Consider the following 16,457-nt stretch of genomic DNA (forward strand, 5'->3'; position numbering starts at 1 on the left):
TTTCAATCCGGATTTCGAGTGATCATGGCCTAAGTCTCGAATCTAACACTCATAAAGACAATAGGTGAAGGGAAAACTAACAAACATCATAAATGGATTACCCAGAAACTCTCCCCTTGACTAGTTCTATCCATTAACAAATGCAGGGATTCGTTTCTGGACAGGATCTCATCAAGAACATTGGAAAGGGAGTACAACAAAACAAATGGGTAACCACTAACAAAAAGGGGATGGGTTCATATCAATCAGAGGTTAAAAAGAAGAGAATTACAGATGGAGATTCATTACCTTAATCAGAATCACCAAGAATAGAAGAGAAAATGTTTCATATCATTAACAGCACTTCAGATCTGAATCCCGCACGTTTCCACATCCGCCTAATCGCCCAAAATAGCAATCCCGAACATAATAATGCGTTAATAGGGCAAGGGATGCTATTTATAACGAACATGGGGCAAAATAGGGCAAAACCCCGAAAACAGATCGGGCGGTCGCTCCAGGCGGTCGCTTGGTTCAATCGACCGCCACTAGCAACCGCCCCCATATATATTGCTATACAAGGGTGCTTTGCTCATGGGGTTGAAGACCAAGTACAACCTAAGCCAAATGAAGACATGGGGGAGATCATAGTCCGAAAAATCAATCTCAATAGATCAATAATAAAGGGGTTAGGGTTTCATCATAACATATGGCTCATGAAAAGGTTATGATCACGGAAAGAGAGGGAATGATTGTTATCAAGAAAATAACAAGAAATCATAGGAAATCTAATTTAGGTTAATAGAAACATTACCCATGAGGTTTCCCTCACATGGAAGGTTACAAAAGGTTTTCAGAAAGATCATTCAAGGGTTAGGGTTAAGGTTTCAAGAATTTATTGGCTAGGGTTAAGATTATGATGATGATCATAGATCTCAAAGAATAGAATGAGATCATGGAATAGATGGTTGCAAGGATGCATCATCTTTTTCCTGATCTCAATCAAGAACAAGAACGAAGAAAGAATAATTAGAAATCCTAATTAGGTTAAACATGGATAATGAAGAAAATATAGTGTGATCAAGGATAAAGAATTAGAGAATGATAGGTTACAATTTTAGTAAAGAAAACACATTGATTGGCTGTTAACAAGATCAAAATAAGGGTTCTTGGTTTGATCGATCCAAGAGGTTAGGGTCTCACCCTTTTTTTGGCTCCCAATGAAAAGGTTGAGAGCACCGGATGAAGGGAAGTAAATTGATAGCCAATAAAGCAAGAAAATAAAGATGATCAAGTTTAGGTTAACACAAATATCACCCAAGGGAAAGAGAAACAAAGAATGCACAATCTGAAAAGGTGTTGGGGAGTTTCCAATAGATAAAAGAACAATAGGGTTTCATATATGGTTATCTCTCATGAGAGTTGGTTACCTCCCATGAGAGTTACCCATAAATAACTCTCACAAAAACAACCCAAGATAGATAAAGCTGAATATCTCATTAGTATATCAAAATAAAGAATGGAATTAGGAAGGGTCTACCAATGAGAGAAAAATAAGGTTCACAATTAAAGTGAAAGGAAAGAAATTCAAATCATACAATTAGGGATTATTAACAAGAATCCGTGTATCCCACGGAAAGACTAAGAAGAATAAAGATTCACCCTTAGGGCAAAGAATTTACAATCAAGAAAAGTTTTGAGGAGGGTCCAATGAATTAATAGAAATAAAAAGGGTTCCCAATTGGTTACCCTCTCATGAAGGTTACCCAAGAATTTCCCCTCAAAATCTCACCCTTCTGGTTTCCAATGGTCCAAAGAATATCAGGGATCAACTCCTCAATCATGAGGACACAAGGGAAGGTCATGGTAATAATATGAGACCTTCCCCACAATCATAAAGATAGGTAGAAAATTCAGGGAAAGTATCATCAAGATCTTTGGTGGAGTCCAATTCAAGAATCATCGCCATATGGCTTCAAGAACATAGAGTGAATTGGGGGAATTCACTCTAGGGCTAATATAATTTGACAAGAGGTCATTATAGTAGTGTAATACCCCTCTCATGATCAGAAAATCAGAAGTAGAGAAGAAATAATGAATTAAAGAAGAAACAAATTGAATACCAACCTTATAGAAGAGAAACCGATGAAGAAATCATAACAGATGCTTGATGATCTTTCTTGGCTTCGAAGGAGAGGTTCTAGGGCTTTTCCCACGTTCTCCAAGGCTTAGTAACAGAATGAGAGTGAAAAACATGAAGTTTCCCTTTTTAAATAGCACAAAGAGTTCAATAATTACTAGGATTTCACCAAACTGACCAAACTGACCCTGTTGGTTGATTGGTCGCCAAAGAGGAAGTTCAAAGGTCGATCCCACGCCATCAAGAGGTTTAGAAACATAGTGGGATAGCTTAACACGAATTTAAAAGAAATAAAACTTTTTTTAAAAACCTTCAAAACAGAAAATTACCAAAATGCCATTGCCTGGACAGCTTGTTCAAAAATAGGGATTTAATGGGCCTAACTTCAATATTTTTGGATGGGCTTCTTTCAACACATCATACTACTTACCTAGTATGGAGGGATGTCTTCAAACTAAGTCCAACTAAGCTTTAGGTCCATCAACCAAGTTCTTCATCACAAACGAGTAGTTCAACTCTAAATCAAGAAAATGTTTCCATAAAGAAACACCATCATCAATATCCATGGGTTTTGGGTCAAACACCATATCTTCTACTGAGATGGCCCACAAAGACATCTTCCTCATTTTGGGACATTGGATCAACTCTAAGGGAAAGGTCTGACATGGCTTCCTAAGATTTTAAAGGATAGTAAAATTGAAAACACGGTCCACCTTCAAAGTCAACATTAAACAAACCCTACTTCACCCAAAACAGATCGGGTCTTCGGGCTAGATTTGGGCTGGGTGTCACATAGGGTGACTTTAACTGTATACAAGTACTGTTTTGCTAGATAATAATAACTACTCAAACATGGTATGTTGGCCCATTCATCTCTCAAGACAAAGGTGTGACTATTTGAAAACAAAAGAGCTAGCATGACAAAAAATCACTTTTTTTTCCCTCAAAATATTATGAGAGGCTCCAAATGAAGCACATTAAGTCAAGCCCTTAAATCAACTTGTATTAGGTTGTCTAATTTAATGACAATGCATAAGCAACAAATCTATGTGTAGTGCTGAGATTACATTTAGGAAATTGAACACATATTCTCATAGCTCAAGATACTACTCCCCATTTGGTATTCTCGGATTCTTGGTTAGGGTTGTCTTTTCACTAGTTTATGAGAGTTTCTCATATGGAGACACTAGATGGAGTTGTTTGTCATAATGAAGTGGAAATTTTTATCTCAGTTAACGCTGGTTTATTATCAATTCAAATCGAACTATCATATCATACATAACCCTAAGGATTGATTGGGAATCATCAACAAAACAGCTAAGTACACCTACAAATAGAAACAAGTTTTTTTGTGATCTACCCAAAGGCTATGTCCACACCCAAGCAAATATTACAACTTCACTGTTCTCTATCCTTTTGAATCCTTTTGAGAGACTACAGGTTCAAAACAATGTGAAAACCCCACTTTTGAAAAAGCAAAAAAAAGGGGCAAAACACCCTTGTACTCAAAAAAAGGTCGAAAACAACAAAACAACACATACGAACAGTTTAAATCCTATAAGCAGTCGTTTTGAGGGCCCATAACCCAACGACGGCTTACAAAAAAAAAAAAAAGAAGCTCAAAACTTTACAAAATGAAAATTAGTCTTCACCCCCAACAGAATGAACACCAAGTCTTATCAATTTGATCTTTATTAACTCTTCAAACCATGATTTCAGCTATCAATCCTAGGATAAAACAACAATTAGAATTAATCCAAAGAATGCATATACGGCAAGTTATAACTTGTAACCTTTCATTTTCATCTAACAATTTATTTTCAAAGTAACCAAAAATTACGCTGTGACTTGTGAGTTTGTCGTTTAAGATTACTCGCAATTCCACTAGATCCCGAATCTCTGATAAAAAAATCTTTACCCAAAATACGAAAAAAAAAATATTTTTGAGAGGAAGCCTTCAAAGTCTTCGTATTGTGTTTTGGACTTACAGGGTTTACCAAAAAAAAAAAAAAGTTTTGGACTTATAGGGACACTAGGTCCCTAAGGTTACATCAACAACGTCATTCAAACCCTAATTCCAGCCAGGTGTTACGGGCCGTTGGTTTTTGAATTTTAGACCACGATGGGAAAATAGTTCAATCTCACCCGTCAATTCATCACATGCAAATCACCTGTATTTCAACGGCCAATAACTGCTATCAACGGCAACTTTATGGGATTTTATATTTTTTTATTTGTTCAATTTTTTTGTTGTATTTGTATCTTAAGTTCATCGGGCCAGTTTACACACACCTCGATTACATCTTCAGGGAGAGCTTTGTTGTTCAAGTCGAACCCATGACCTCTTCACTGAAAAGTATTGATCTTACCACTCTACCAACTTTGCATTGACAACTTTATGGGACAGTTTCGAACATTAATTGAGTAGTACTGAGTGATTATTGTCCAAATTAATTCTGGTGAATCACGACCACTCGTTTTAGTTAGTTATTATTTTTTTCTTTACTTTTTGGACTACACCATTGAAATCGAAAGAAGAAAGAAAAACAAAACGGGTGGTCAAGCACTCCTTTTAATCTTGACCATTGGCAGCTCAGTACTGCGTAATAATTCAGTACTGCGTAATAATTGTGCTTTATTAAGCAGCAGCCAAAGTTGTCAAACGTTCAGTTTTACAGTTTACCCTGAAAGGGTGATTTCGGGTTAACTGTTAGTGGGCCCCGTCATGTAGACTAACTAACCAACTCATTAACCGTCTACACCGGGCAACGGCTGACTGGGCTCGGTCTCACCTCTAACTCAGTTTGGCTTGCCCCGGCCGTGATTGACTCGTTGGTCATGGGTAATTTCTACTACCATTGGGCACTGAGTTCAATAAGGTTAATTTGTAGTGAGATGAGTCATTTGACTCGGTGAGATTTTGCTATTTTCAGTTACCCTAGCGTAGAGCATCAGAACTTATGAGATTCTTTTTGGTCGGAGATCTTATGAGATTTGCTTCCAAATATTTCTTTACTTGATTGAGCAACAATCTTCATCCCCTTGACTTCTCGATAACACACCACATGTAGAATTAGAGATCTAGATTGCTTTTCTTCCTCTATAAATACCAGCTAGTTTCTTTGATTAGTCCAACAAATCAAGCTAAGTAAGCTAGTAGCACTAAAGCATTGAAACCTCTCTCTCTCTCTCTCTCTCTTAGTATCTAGCCATGGCTTCTTCACTTATTCAAGCTCCATCTTTCTTCTGTTTTGCACTTTCTCTCTTAGCTATTTCCTTTTTCCCAGATTACTGTTCTTGCTTTAATCCAAGATCACTTATAAGTTATAATACATCCAAGGATGAGTCTGGTTGGTCACCTGCTGGAGCCACTTGGTATGGAAATCCAACTGGTGCGGGAAGTAATGGTAAATATTAAAATGGAGAACCGAAAGAGAACGAAAGAGAACGAAAGACAGACAGAGCAGTGTGATTGCCTAATACCATTTTACTCACTAAGAGCTTCTATAATTAAACTTAACTGTACATACATATGCGTGCAGGTGGTGCTTGTGGGTATGGAACCTCTGTAGAGCAAACTCCCTTTTCTTCCATGGTATCAGCTGGTGGCCCTTCTCTATTCAAATCAGGCAAAGGCTGTGGCGCATGCTACCAGGTAATTTATCAATTAAACACATTACGTATCATGGTTGAGCCAATTACTGAGTTGGGTTACATTTAATTTTTCGAATTCCTTCTTTTGGTCTTTCTCTCTCTACGTATATATATATATATATATATATATATATATATATTTATATATATATTTTTTTATATATTTATATATATATATATATATATATATATATATATTTACAGTTTCATCAATTTCAGGTTAAATGCACAGACAATGATGCATGTTCAGGGAATCCGGTGACGATTACAATCACCGACGCGTGCCCCGGATGCACATCGGAGTCAGTTCACTTTGATATGAGTGGGACTTCATTTGGAGACATGGCCAAGTCTGGCCAAGCTGATGAACTACGCAATGCCGGCACCTTGAAGGTTCAATATCGAAGGTGGGTTAATTACTCTTCCATGAACATGCATGCATGCTAGCTTAATTCATTTATTACTTAGTAGCAGAAAGACTACTAATTAAGGACATATTTTATATATGCGATTGTAACTGTAGAGTGGAGTGCAACTACGGAGGAACAAAGCTTGCCTTCCATGTTGATTCTGGTTCCAACTCCGAGTACCTTGCGGTGGCAATCGAATTTGAGGACGGCGATGGAGATCTCAGTGGTGTTGAACTCAAGCAAGGGAACTCAGAGACATGGATCTCCATGAAGGAATCATGGGGTGCAGTTTGGAGGCTTGACTATGGCTCTCAGTTGCAAGCTCCCTTCTCTCTAAGGCTAACATCGCTTGAATCCGGCAAGAAACTTGTGGTAAACAACGCCATTCCTGCAGGATGGAAGGCCGGTGCTACTTACCGATCGGTCTCCAATTATCAAACCTGATCGATGATGGTGATGATGAGTTTTAATCAATTATGAGTCCACCCATGTTTGATTTCTAGGTGTATTACTAGTGTTGAATAAGATAGAGACGAGGAGAGAAAGTGTGTCTTTGCTGAAGGCGCCAGTGGAAAATGGTGTTTAACTCAATTAGTTTGGTTACATGAGTCTAGAGATTTCAAATATCTAGAGATTTCAAATCTATGGAGTCATAATTTATAAAATTAAATGTTTGGTTGTGGAATGGAATCTGTGGATTCATCCTAAAAAACTATTTGATTAACGTGATTTTTGTGAACGTGCAAATAGCTTTTTTGAAATCTCTGGGTTTCACCCCTTACCCATAAATCTACAGATTCATGTTTTTAGTGTAAAAAGGTGAATCTCTAGATTTCATGAATCAAGAGATTTTTACAACCAAATGGGTATAATTCTCAGATTCATGAATCTATGGATTCATGTTACCAAACAAAATTCTTATATCCTTTATTCAAAGGGGAGAACTGAGTCTGAACGTAATGTTGATTACGAGAAATCTAACTTTTACATAATAGATTAAGTAACTTTGTCTCGTTATTTTTCATTTTTGGTAAACAGTAACTTTGTTTGCACGTGGTTAGGGGTGCAAGTTTGGCCCTGGCGGCCCTCACCCACCCTAAGCCCGCCATAAGCCCGAATAGAGCTTGGGCTAAAGCTTTTGGCCCTAAGGGCGAGTTAGGGCCAAAATATTCTGGCCCTAAACTAGGGCCAAACGCGGGCTTGGGATTATTCTTTGGCCCGCCCAGCTTGTCCCGGCCCGTCCTTGATTTTATACCCTGACCCAGACACTGATTTTGAACATGAATTTGGCCCTGACTCTGTCCTTGATCTTTGCCTGATCCTGGCACTGATTTGAGTCTTAACCTACCACACATATGGAGAGAAATTAATTCTAATCCACATGGGTGAATACTTGACAAGTGTTAAATTTTAAAAACATGACCATGTTTTGTAGAAAATTAATAAAAATAAATTATATCCTCATTACCAATGTAATAAGTATTCATCTGATTTTAACCATGATCCTGACCATAATTTTGGCTCTAGTCTTAATGTTAATTTGACTCTGATCATATGCTAGATTTTTACCTTATCTTCATATTAACATTGATATAATTATAAATCTCGATTTTGAGCTTCAGTCATTTTGATCATTTTAGATTAGATGATGCAAGAGGGAAGATTTATTATCGAATGTAATTTTTGTACATTATTTTTCTAATATTATCAACTAGCTATTCCCAAAAATAAAAATAAAATAAAATAAACAATGTTGAGATTGAGAGTTATAGGGATGAGGGTCTACATCATTATACTTGTCTTCCTAGATCAATTCAAAATTTGAATTCACTATAAAGATTGTTCAATCACTCCCTTTGATTAAGTTGATCCAATATATATATACTAGTTAGAACTCTCATGTGCAAATGCAAGTCATTCTCTCTACTCTTTTAAATGGTTGTTGATCAATTGGTTTGCAACTGAGGGAATCCTATGCTAGTTCTACATATATTGAGTATCAAGTGTGAGTTGTCTTTATTAGTCTTCGTATTTGTTTTATTGTCTTTGATGGTTCACAATTTCAGAGCTTACGGCAAATAGGGTTGCATAGATATGTTATTGACTAGAAGTTTATGTGATTAGGTCTTTGGTCTTACAAATTGCACTTGATCCTTTATATTTCTAAACGTGAGCAACAAACAGAGATATTGAATATTTTTGAACAAAGTTTGTCTTTTAGCAATAATGCAGAATTCACATTTAGAGTTTAGTAATTTTTAAAAATGAAGTTAACACACTTTGAAATTTGGATCCTTTGATTATAAAATTGCTATTTGATCAAGGTATGGTAATGATTGACTATTCTACCAAAAAAAAAAAAGTAATGATTGCTTATTATGTAAAAATTTATCTATTTATAGTACTAGTTAATATGCCAAAATATTGCTATATGTGTCTTGTATTTGAAGCCTAACCAATGGGGGAAAGAAAAAATAAATAAAAAATGGAGATTCTTAGATGCATGGATCCTAATTTTTCAAACCTGCCATCAAAAGAAGAATAAAAATTATAAAAACAAGAAGAAGATGAATCAAACAAAAATAAATAAATATTTATGAGGGAAAGCGTCATCACATCATATCTACATTAGTTGAATCCATGAACCTAAATAAGCTTATGTAAGCCCTAGATAGAGAAGAAACCACTTTCTTTATGGGTAAAAATCCTTCAATCATGGTGTCTTATTCTAAAAGTGGTAATAGTTGGGTTAGTGGGAGAGCCATAGGTCTTTTTTTTTTTTTTTTTTTTTTTTTTTTTTTTTTGATACAAAGCAGTTAAAAAAATCTTATTACAAACTATTTATTATCTGGTTCCATTCGCCTGACTGTTGATCCTGTAATGCCGCTTCCGCTAAGAGTTTGGCCTTCCATAGAAACTCGTGTTCTTCAGATGTATCAATTGGAATTGCTTGTGTCTTGGTTGCTAAGAATAGAAGATCATGGATTATTTCTATCGGCCAAGGAGTAGTTGGTCTCGGCAAATATTGATTGATGCATTTCCAATTGGTTGCTATTAACTCTATCCGGAGCTTGTGATTTAGTGCCAATTGCAGCCCTGATGCTAATCCTTTTACTATCGATGATATTAGTGAACCGCCTTCTTGTTTGCCATAGCAACAATACACGATTTTCCCTGAGTAAGTGATCCCCCAGCAACATCCCACTTCCTTTGTTGATTGTTGCATTGTACCTGCATAGAATAACATTGTTAGATGCATAGGTGCTAAGTTTTGCATGTGTGAGAATAGTATCCCACTGTGCTCATCATGAGAAACATGAGTTACATTTGGATGGGAATGACTTGAGTTCCCAGAAGGGTGAATTTTTAGATATTGACACCACGAATAAATGTTTTTCATCACCCTTTCTAAATTTGGATTAGCCTTTCTAAACAACACGTCATTACGTACATGCCATAGCATGTAACAAGTGATGATGATAACAAAAAAATCCAGCCTAGCATAGGTTTCCCATATGAAGAGTTATAAAACAAATCAAAACAATAATTGTTAATGTCAGAGAAAGGTAACATTTCAGTCCATAATCCTAGTGGCCCTGCGATCCATATTCTTCTCGTCCATTCACAATTGAAGAAAAGATGCCAACTCCATTCTCCGCTATGACCACAAAGCACACATCTATCCGGATTCTTACTCCATTTTGTGAGAACTGCATTAACTGGAATTCCTGCATTGAGCAATCGCCAAAAAAACATAATAAATTTGGGGTGAATATGAAGTTTCCACAAGATGGACCACCATTGTTTATATAAAATTGACAGATTGAACGACTAAGAGGTTTTCATCAATTGTTGATAAGCTAACTTAGTAGTTAGAAACTTTGCAGTTGAGCAACTAAGTCTCCAAGGAATCCTGTTCATCAGAAAGCATAACATTATTAATAGCTAATGCAATTAAAGGACGGAAAGTGAGAGAGATTTCCGAGTCAAGTCTACCTCTCATTCTAGCCACTTCAGCCACAGTCACCCTATCCTGTGCAAAATGCATATTGAATTCTCCGACAACATGATCATGTGTGTTTTGAATCCATGGGTCAAACCAAAAAGATGTACTCTCCCCATTACCCACAACTCTAACAATCAGGGTCTTAAGCACCGGAATCATAGTACATAGACTATTCCAAAAGGGGGAGCCCGATTTTTTTCCCACCTTGGGATCAAAAATAGTGGTGTGAGGAAAGTATTTGGCTCTAATACATTGGGCCCATACCGAGGAATGCTCAGTAAGGATTCTCCATCCTTGTTTGAGCAACAGGGCCCTATTCATCATTTCTAAATTTTTGAACCCTATCCCTCCATACTGTCTTGGTCTGCAGCATTTAGCCCAGGAAATAAGATTGAGATTCTTACCTTCATTAGCTTTCCCTAACCAAAATTTTTGGCACACAGAGTCCATTGCCTTACACACCTTTTTCGGGAACAGCACATATTGCATGTGATAAATGGGCACGGCCTACATCACAGATTGGATCAAAATGGCTCTCCCTGCAAAAGATAGGGAATGAGCTTTCCATCCCGCCAGTTTCTTCTTCATCTTATCCAGGATTGGACATAAGCTACCAGATCTTGCTTTTCCATGGTTCAGAGAGCTACCCAGATAGGTAGATGAATTACTCATCTCTTTAATCCCCAAGCAATTCAGAATTGATTCTTTTAACTCACGGGGGGTATTCTTGCTGAAGAATGCTTCACTTTTATCCAAATTGATTACCTGTCCAGTAATATTCCCAAAAATATCTAGCACAAATTTAATTGCACACACATCATTCAAAGTAGCACTACAGAATATGAAAGTGTCATAGGTCTTTGGTGATGGAGGTTGGATGGTTTAACAAGTCCATCCAAACAACAAGACAAAAAGATGGATTACATCATAAAATAATTGTGAAAGAATGCGGACTAAGATATAAACCAAAGAAGTCTATCAAAACCTTGATGCAGATTGAATCTTTAAGCATTGGTCAATATAATATACTTAGGAGTTTAGATTGAACTTACATGAAAAACCAACCCGTTGCAAACATAGGAAAAAATATATTTTCTTAGAAGAACCAAAAGAGAGAGAGGACATAACTAAGGATAGCAATAATGACAATGACCAATACTACCACACATGTAAGATGATATTATGAAATTGAGAAGAAGTAAAGAGCCAAGGAATGAAAAAAACGAAATCTGAAGGAAGTTGAATGAGTTGTTTCACTATAACTTTCTACTGTGAGCCCTCAATGATGTAATCAAAATTTTTCTATTTAAAAATCCCAAGTGAGATCCATTCAAGTTGAAGGATTCTATGTGAATACAAATCAATTATTTTTGAAAAAGGAAAAGCATTGCATTTTCTATGACAATTTTAGCTTCAAATAAACTTTCAAATCAAATACTACAAAATCCATTCTATAATCCTTGAATTGATCACAAGAAATTAAGATTACTAGATTAGAAAATGACAAGAAAGTAAATCTTAGTAAATACTTACTTGGAGAAGGAATGCAACTTTCGTTGATCCGAGCAAGCATATCTCAAAGGACTATCTACAATGATACCATTGTAAGTGAATATGATTATCTTGCCACAAAAATGATTAAATAACTACTTCTCTTACCACCTAGTTTATATTCTTTGTAAAAGTGAACATGATACAATGCACTGCAACAAGATTAAAAATGCATATTAGTTATTACATATTCAATATCTTTGTGAACATAAACTAACATAAAATGCATTGTCGCAGTTGTGGAAGAACTTCGTAATAGGTCCTACATGACTTCATATGCTGGTCAAAGAGAGATGTATAGCAGGAGTAAGAAAGACGAAGAAAAAAAAATGTACATATTTATCATTAATGCAAGACTTTTTAGTTTACCATTCTTGTGAAAAAAATAAAATAAAATATGAGTTATCACTTATCATCACAAAAAGAAAGAAGAGTAAGAAATTTTTTTATTTTTTATTACAAACAATATAAAAGATTTAGGAGATGAATGGATGTACTTGCCCCCTTCCCCAGCCATTACCGCTCATCCACCGCTTTTTATTAAGAAATCCTGTCTTTGTCTTTCCAGGCTGTCTTTTGCGTGCTATTCCTTACGCCCTGAGAAAGAACCTCCATTTGGATTCATTTCAAGTCTCGAGTTCTTGTTTAGAATTCTCGTAGATGAAGTTCGAACGAGAGCTTTGATGCAATTCATTGAGCTGTCTTATGTCGCCTCTTTATTCCGGTTTCCTTTGCCTGCATCTGGATTCTTTGCGGTTCTCGGTTTACTATCCTTGCACTCACTGTCTTGTTTCCTCCTTCTTTCTGTGCCTTCTTTTGTCATGCCTTTCTCTCTTGCCATTACTTGACTATCTATCGGTTCGTTGTGCTTTTATACGTTCTTCTAACCCAGCCTACCTTGACCGCTTTTTTGTGGTCTACCTTTCACTTTGGGCATCCTCTTGGTGTCCTTTGTCTGGTTGATTTTCTATTTATGTTCTATCTTTGTTGTGGACTTGGTGCTTCTTCTTGGTTTGGCTTTTACCTTTAGGTGTACTTGACATGTGTGCCCTTTGTTGGTTTGATTGACCTTCTTCCTCTTTTGGTCTTTTTGCCATTGTTTGTTCCTACCATCCACTACCATTCTTCTTTGGCATTGGTTGTTCTTGCTTATTTAGTCCAATCTCGAGTCCACTTGTATTTGCTGCCTCCAACTCTCTGCACGACCTCTCGTCATCTCTTTGCATCCTTGGTGTTTTCTTGCGGTCTTCTCAACTCTTCTTTTTGATCGGTTTTACTCTCTCTTCTTCTCCTCCATCTTTGTTTTTCTTTCCTTTTTGAGTTGAGACGAGAAGAATCTGATTCTTGTTCATCTCTGGCTGTTCTCTGTCATCCTGTTTGAGGCTGCTGATCTTACCATGTCATTGCAGCTTGGTCATGTCAACCATGATCTAATCTTTGTTAACTTCTGATTTGTTCTGATCTCTTTGGATCTTCTATATTGATCATATTAGTGTTATTCTTTTTTCCTTCCATGTCCATAATCTATAGATCTCTAGTGTTCTCTTCTCCATACTTGTTTCTTCTGTGCTGGTGTTCTTTGGTGGTTTTTTTCCTTTTTAGATTTATGTTCTAGCCTTGTTCCTTGGATCTGTATGTTTTATGATACCTTTACGCTGTCCATCCTCCTTTGTTCTTGTCTTTGTTTCTTTTGTTCATCAGATCCATGGTTGTTTTTATGGTACTTTTTGTTTCCTAATTTGGATCTTGATATCTTGATTTGATTGGTGTTTTGAGGTCCCTTTGTTGTTCTGATTAGTCTCCTTGTTGTCCCTTTTGAACCACCTTCGGATTTCTTCTTCTCTTTTTTTTTGGCTTTCCTTGGTGTGATTGGTGTGCACTCCACTCCTAGTTCCTTTCTTTTGTTTTTGGTATCTTTTTCTTGAGTCTTTCTTATGTTGTATATACTTGTTTGGACCTTCTTCTCGTTTGCCGAGATCTTACTTGACTTCTTGGATCCTTTGGTTTGGTTGTTTTTCTTAATTACATGTGCTGTCTAGTTTCTATATTTGATATCATAGATATGATTCCTATTAGATTCTTACATGATATCTCTTTGATCTTTGATTCGTGCATTCTTTTCATTTTTGATTCATGTATGATTTACTTACCAATGTTATACGTGATTGTTCATTGTTTCTTTCCATATATGAGTTACCATATATGTGTGTTGATTGTGCATGTGTATGTTGTTGGTTTGGGAGAGGTGTCCTTTTGACACTTCTGTCCTTGGACTACTACGGGATTTTGGGATGTTTCGTCCCTCTGGACACCTTCCTACCGTTTGGTGACATTCTGGATTGTCTGTGTGTTTGGCTAGGATGTCTGTTATGTCGCCTATGGGGTTTGACCACCCTGGTAGCTGGGATTTGGCGCTCGCCTACCCCGTGGGTCCTTTGGGGGCCTTTTTGTGGGTTGCTTGGTTAGACTTGGGCTCACGCTTGCGTACCCCGTGGGGCGTGGCTTCCGTTCCTTGTGGTGTTGGTTGTGAGTCCGTAGTCGTGACTTGAGGACTCTAGTGTGGTACCGGGATCGTCGGGCGGGTGGAGTTCTGGATCTACTTGGGTACTGTGAAGACTTGCATTTGCTAGGTTTTACCCGACATGGCGCTTTCATGGTTGTGGAGGTGTGTTGCTTACCCTCTGGTTTGTCCGGATGGACCCATTACTCGCTGCTCAAGCCGGTGTGATCCGTGAGGATCCAGATATCTTAATGGTTGAGGATGTGGTGGCTTTCCTGAGTCGGTGCTATGACTTAAAGCATGTCGCCTGAGACCGATCTGGTTAGTTCATTCATTCATTGTTTGTCTCTATCATTTGCATTTATGTTTGTTCGAATCCGCCATTTATGTTATTATGGTTTTAATGCTTTCCGAGTTTCTTTGAAACTCATTCCTTTATTGTACATGTTGTTAGACTATCCTGCGTCCGAGTACTATGACGGTCCCTATGGAGTGCGGAGGCATATCTCTGGGGTGATTGCTTACCATTACTCAAGATCCGGGTGGTTTGCTCCTCGATGCTTAGTCCGACCATTGGTGGTCCTTGTGCTATTTATGAGTTTACACTTATAGGATGTTGTCTATAGTGGAACAATTTAGTTACCCAATGTACTAGCTCTGGGATTAGATTTTATTTAGTTTATTCTCTTTTGAGCTACTTTTCGCTGGTTGTGTGGATTTTTGCCTCACTTTACTTATCCGTTTGATACTCGATTATTCTATTATTCTGTTTTTTTGTTCATTCTTTCTTTTTGGTCTATGGTTTATTTCTCTCCTTTTTTTTTTTTTTTTTTTTTTTTTTTTTTTTTTTTTTTTTGTGGGGTTTTCTCCCCCGCTCCCCTCCTTTTGGGCCCCCCTCCCCCCTTTCCGCCCTTTGGGGTCCCGGTCGGGGGGCGTGTGCCTTCCCGCTGTGTACATCCCAGCCATGGTGGTACCTCTGCTGGGTCTCTCCCCCCTCTCGCCTTGGGTGTTGCGTTGCTGTCGCTGTTCTCAACATTTAATTCTTTGAACTACGCTAGCTAGACTAGAATCTCTATATTTAAATAGTAGATTTTTTATCTTTTATTGGCTATTGGCACTTCTATAGATAAAGTTGTCACCCTTCGTCAGTCGCCAGACTTATCTTCAATTCCTTTGCGAACCCCTTTTCGTGGGGGTGGTGGCCTCTTTCGGTTTCCGGTGTCTTCCTTCTTTATAGGTTTACACCGACCGCATCGTGCCCTTCCTCTAGTTAGTGACTTGGCTCCCTTCCTTCTAGTCCCGCTGTAGGATAACATCTATTAGTCCCTTCTCTTCCTTCTCCTTTTGCTTTCTTTCTGTCTTGGTTTAAGGTTCTAAGGGGGTGCTCGCTACTATAAGCGCTCCGCATTCCTTCGAGGCTCGTGCGCTCGTACTATTCGCTAGCGTGGTCTCTGGGGATACCTGTGTCTTGAACCGGCGGTGAGCCTCGATTAGCAATAGCTCCCGTTCTATCCATGCTCTTTGCAAGTGGCCGTTTGAGGTCCAATGTTCCGGCATGCGGTCGGTGCTTCGTTCAGCTTTCTAGAGTGAATTATACCTGATTCCGCCGTAGTTTATTGGCTGTTAGGTCGGTCTGTCCCTTAGCTAAGTGCCGTAGTTTGGTTCTAGTTCGGCGGCTTGTTGGGACCTCTTGCTTAGGGCTTTGTTGGCAGCAACCAACCCGGCGGTGATCGAGTTTCTGTTTGACAGGGCGCGTTGCGCGTGGTGTGTCGTTAGGTGTCCGGCAACGTCGTGTACTTGCGTGCGGCCCATCCGTTCCGTGGTTTATGCGTTCTTTCGTCCCAATCCATTGCTTTGGTGGGGTGACGCGTAGAATAGTCCACATCCGATATGATATTCCCCACATAGTCTGCTCTTTTTATGTCCTTCAAGATGGGGGGGTGCGGAATGGTTATCAAAATGATCCTAAGCTTTCACAGCTTTAGGAAAGGCCAGGCCAGCGGTCTCGCTATTCCCGATGATCAGGCTAGGCAAGCTAATCACGCAATCCAGCTTCTCCAGCAAACCCCGAATGTTCGCTAATCCTGCTAGCCTTTTTCGCAAATCTCATCCAATCCAGGACGTCCCTAATCAACCAGATTCAGCTATACAACCTAATCAAGCCTGCAGCGTCAAACCTTCATTGAATGGGAATTTCATTTATACTATTATAATAGG

The 16,457-nt window shown here is 38.1% G+C and overlaps 1 protein-coding gene across 1 annotated transcript; it reads left to right on the forward strand.

The window, feature by feature from the left end:
- The first annotated feature begins 5,330 nt into the window (after positions 1–5,330).
- On the forward strand, positions 5,331–6,627 carry LOC149029482 (putative expansin-B2). The gene is made up of 4 exons (XM_089150931.1): positions 5,331–5,526; positions 5,662–5,774; positions 5,993–6,180; positions 6,297–6,627. The coding sequence occupies exons 1-4, from the start codon at positions 5,331–5,333 to the stop codon at positions 6,625–6,627; spliced, it is 828 nt and encodes a 275-aa protein (XP_089007057.1).
- Positions 6,628–16,457: the final 9,830 nt, after the last annotated feature.

The sequence above is a fragment of the Hakea prostrata genome, chromosome 1 (assembly GCF_041222555.1).
Source record: "Hakea prostrata isolate BN-2017 chromosome 1, UWA_Hpros_2, whole genome shotgun sequence".
NCBI classification, from domain to species: Eukaryota; Viridiplantae; Streptophyta; class Magnoliopsida; order Proteales; family Proteaceae; genus Hakea; species Hakea prostrata.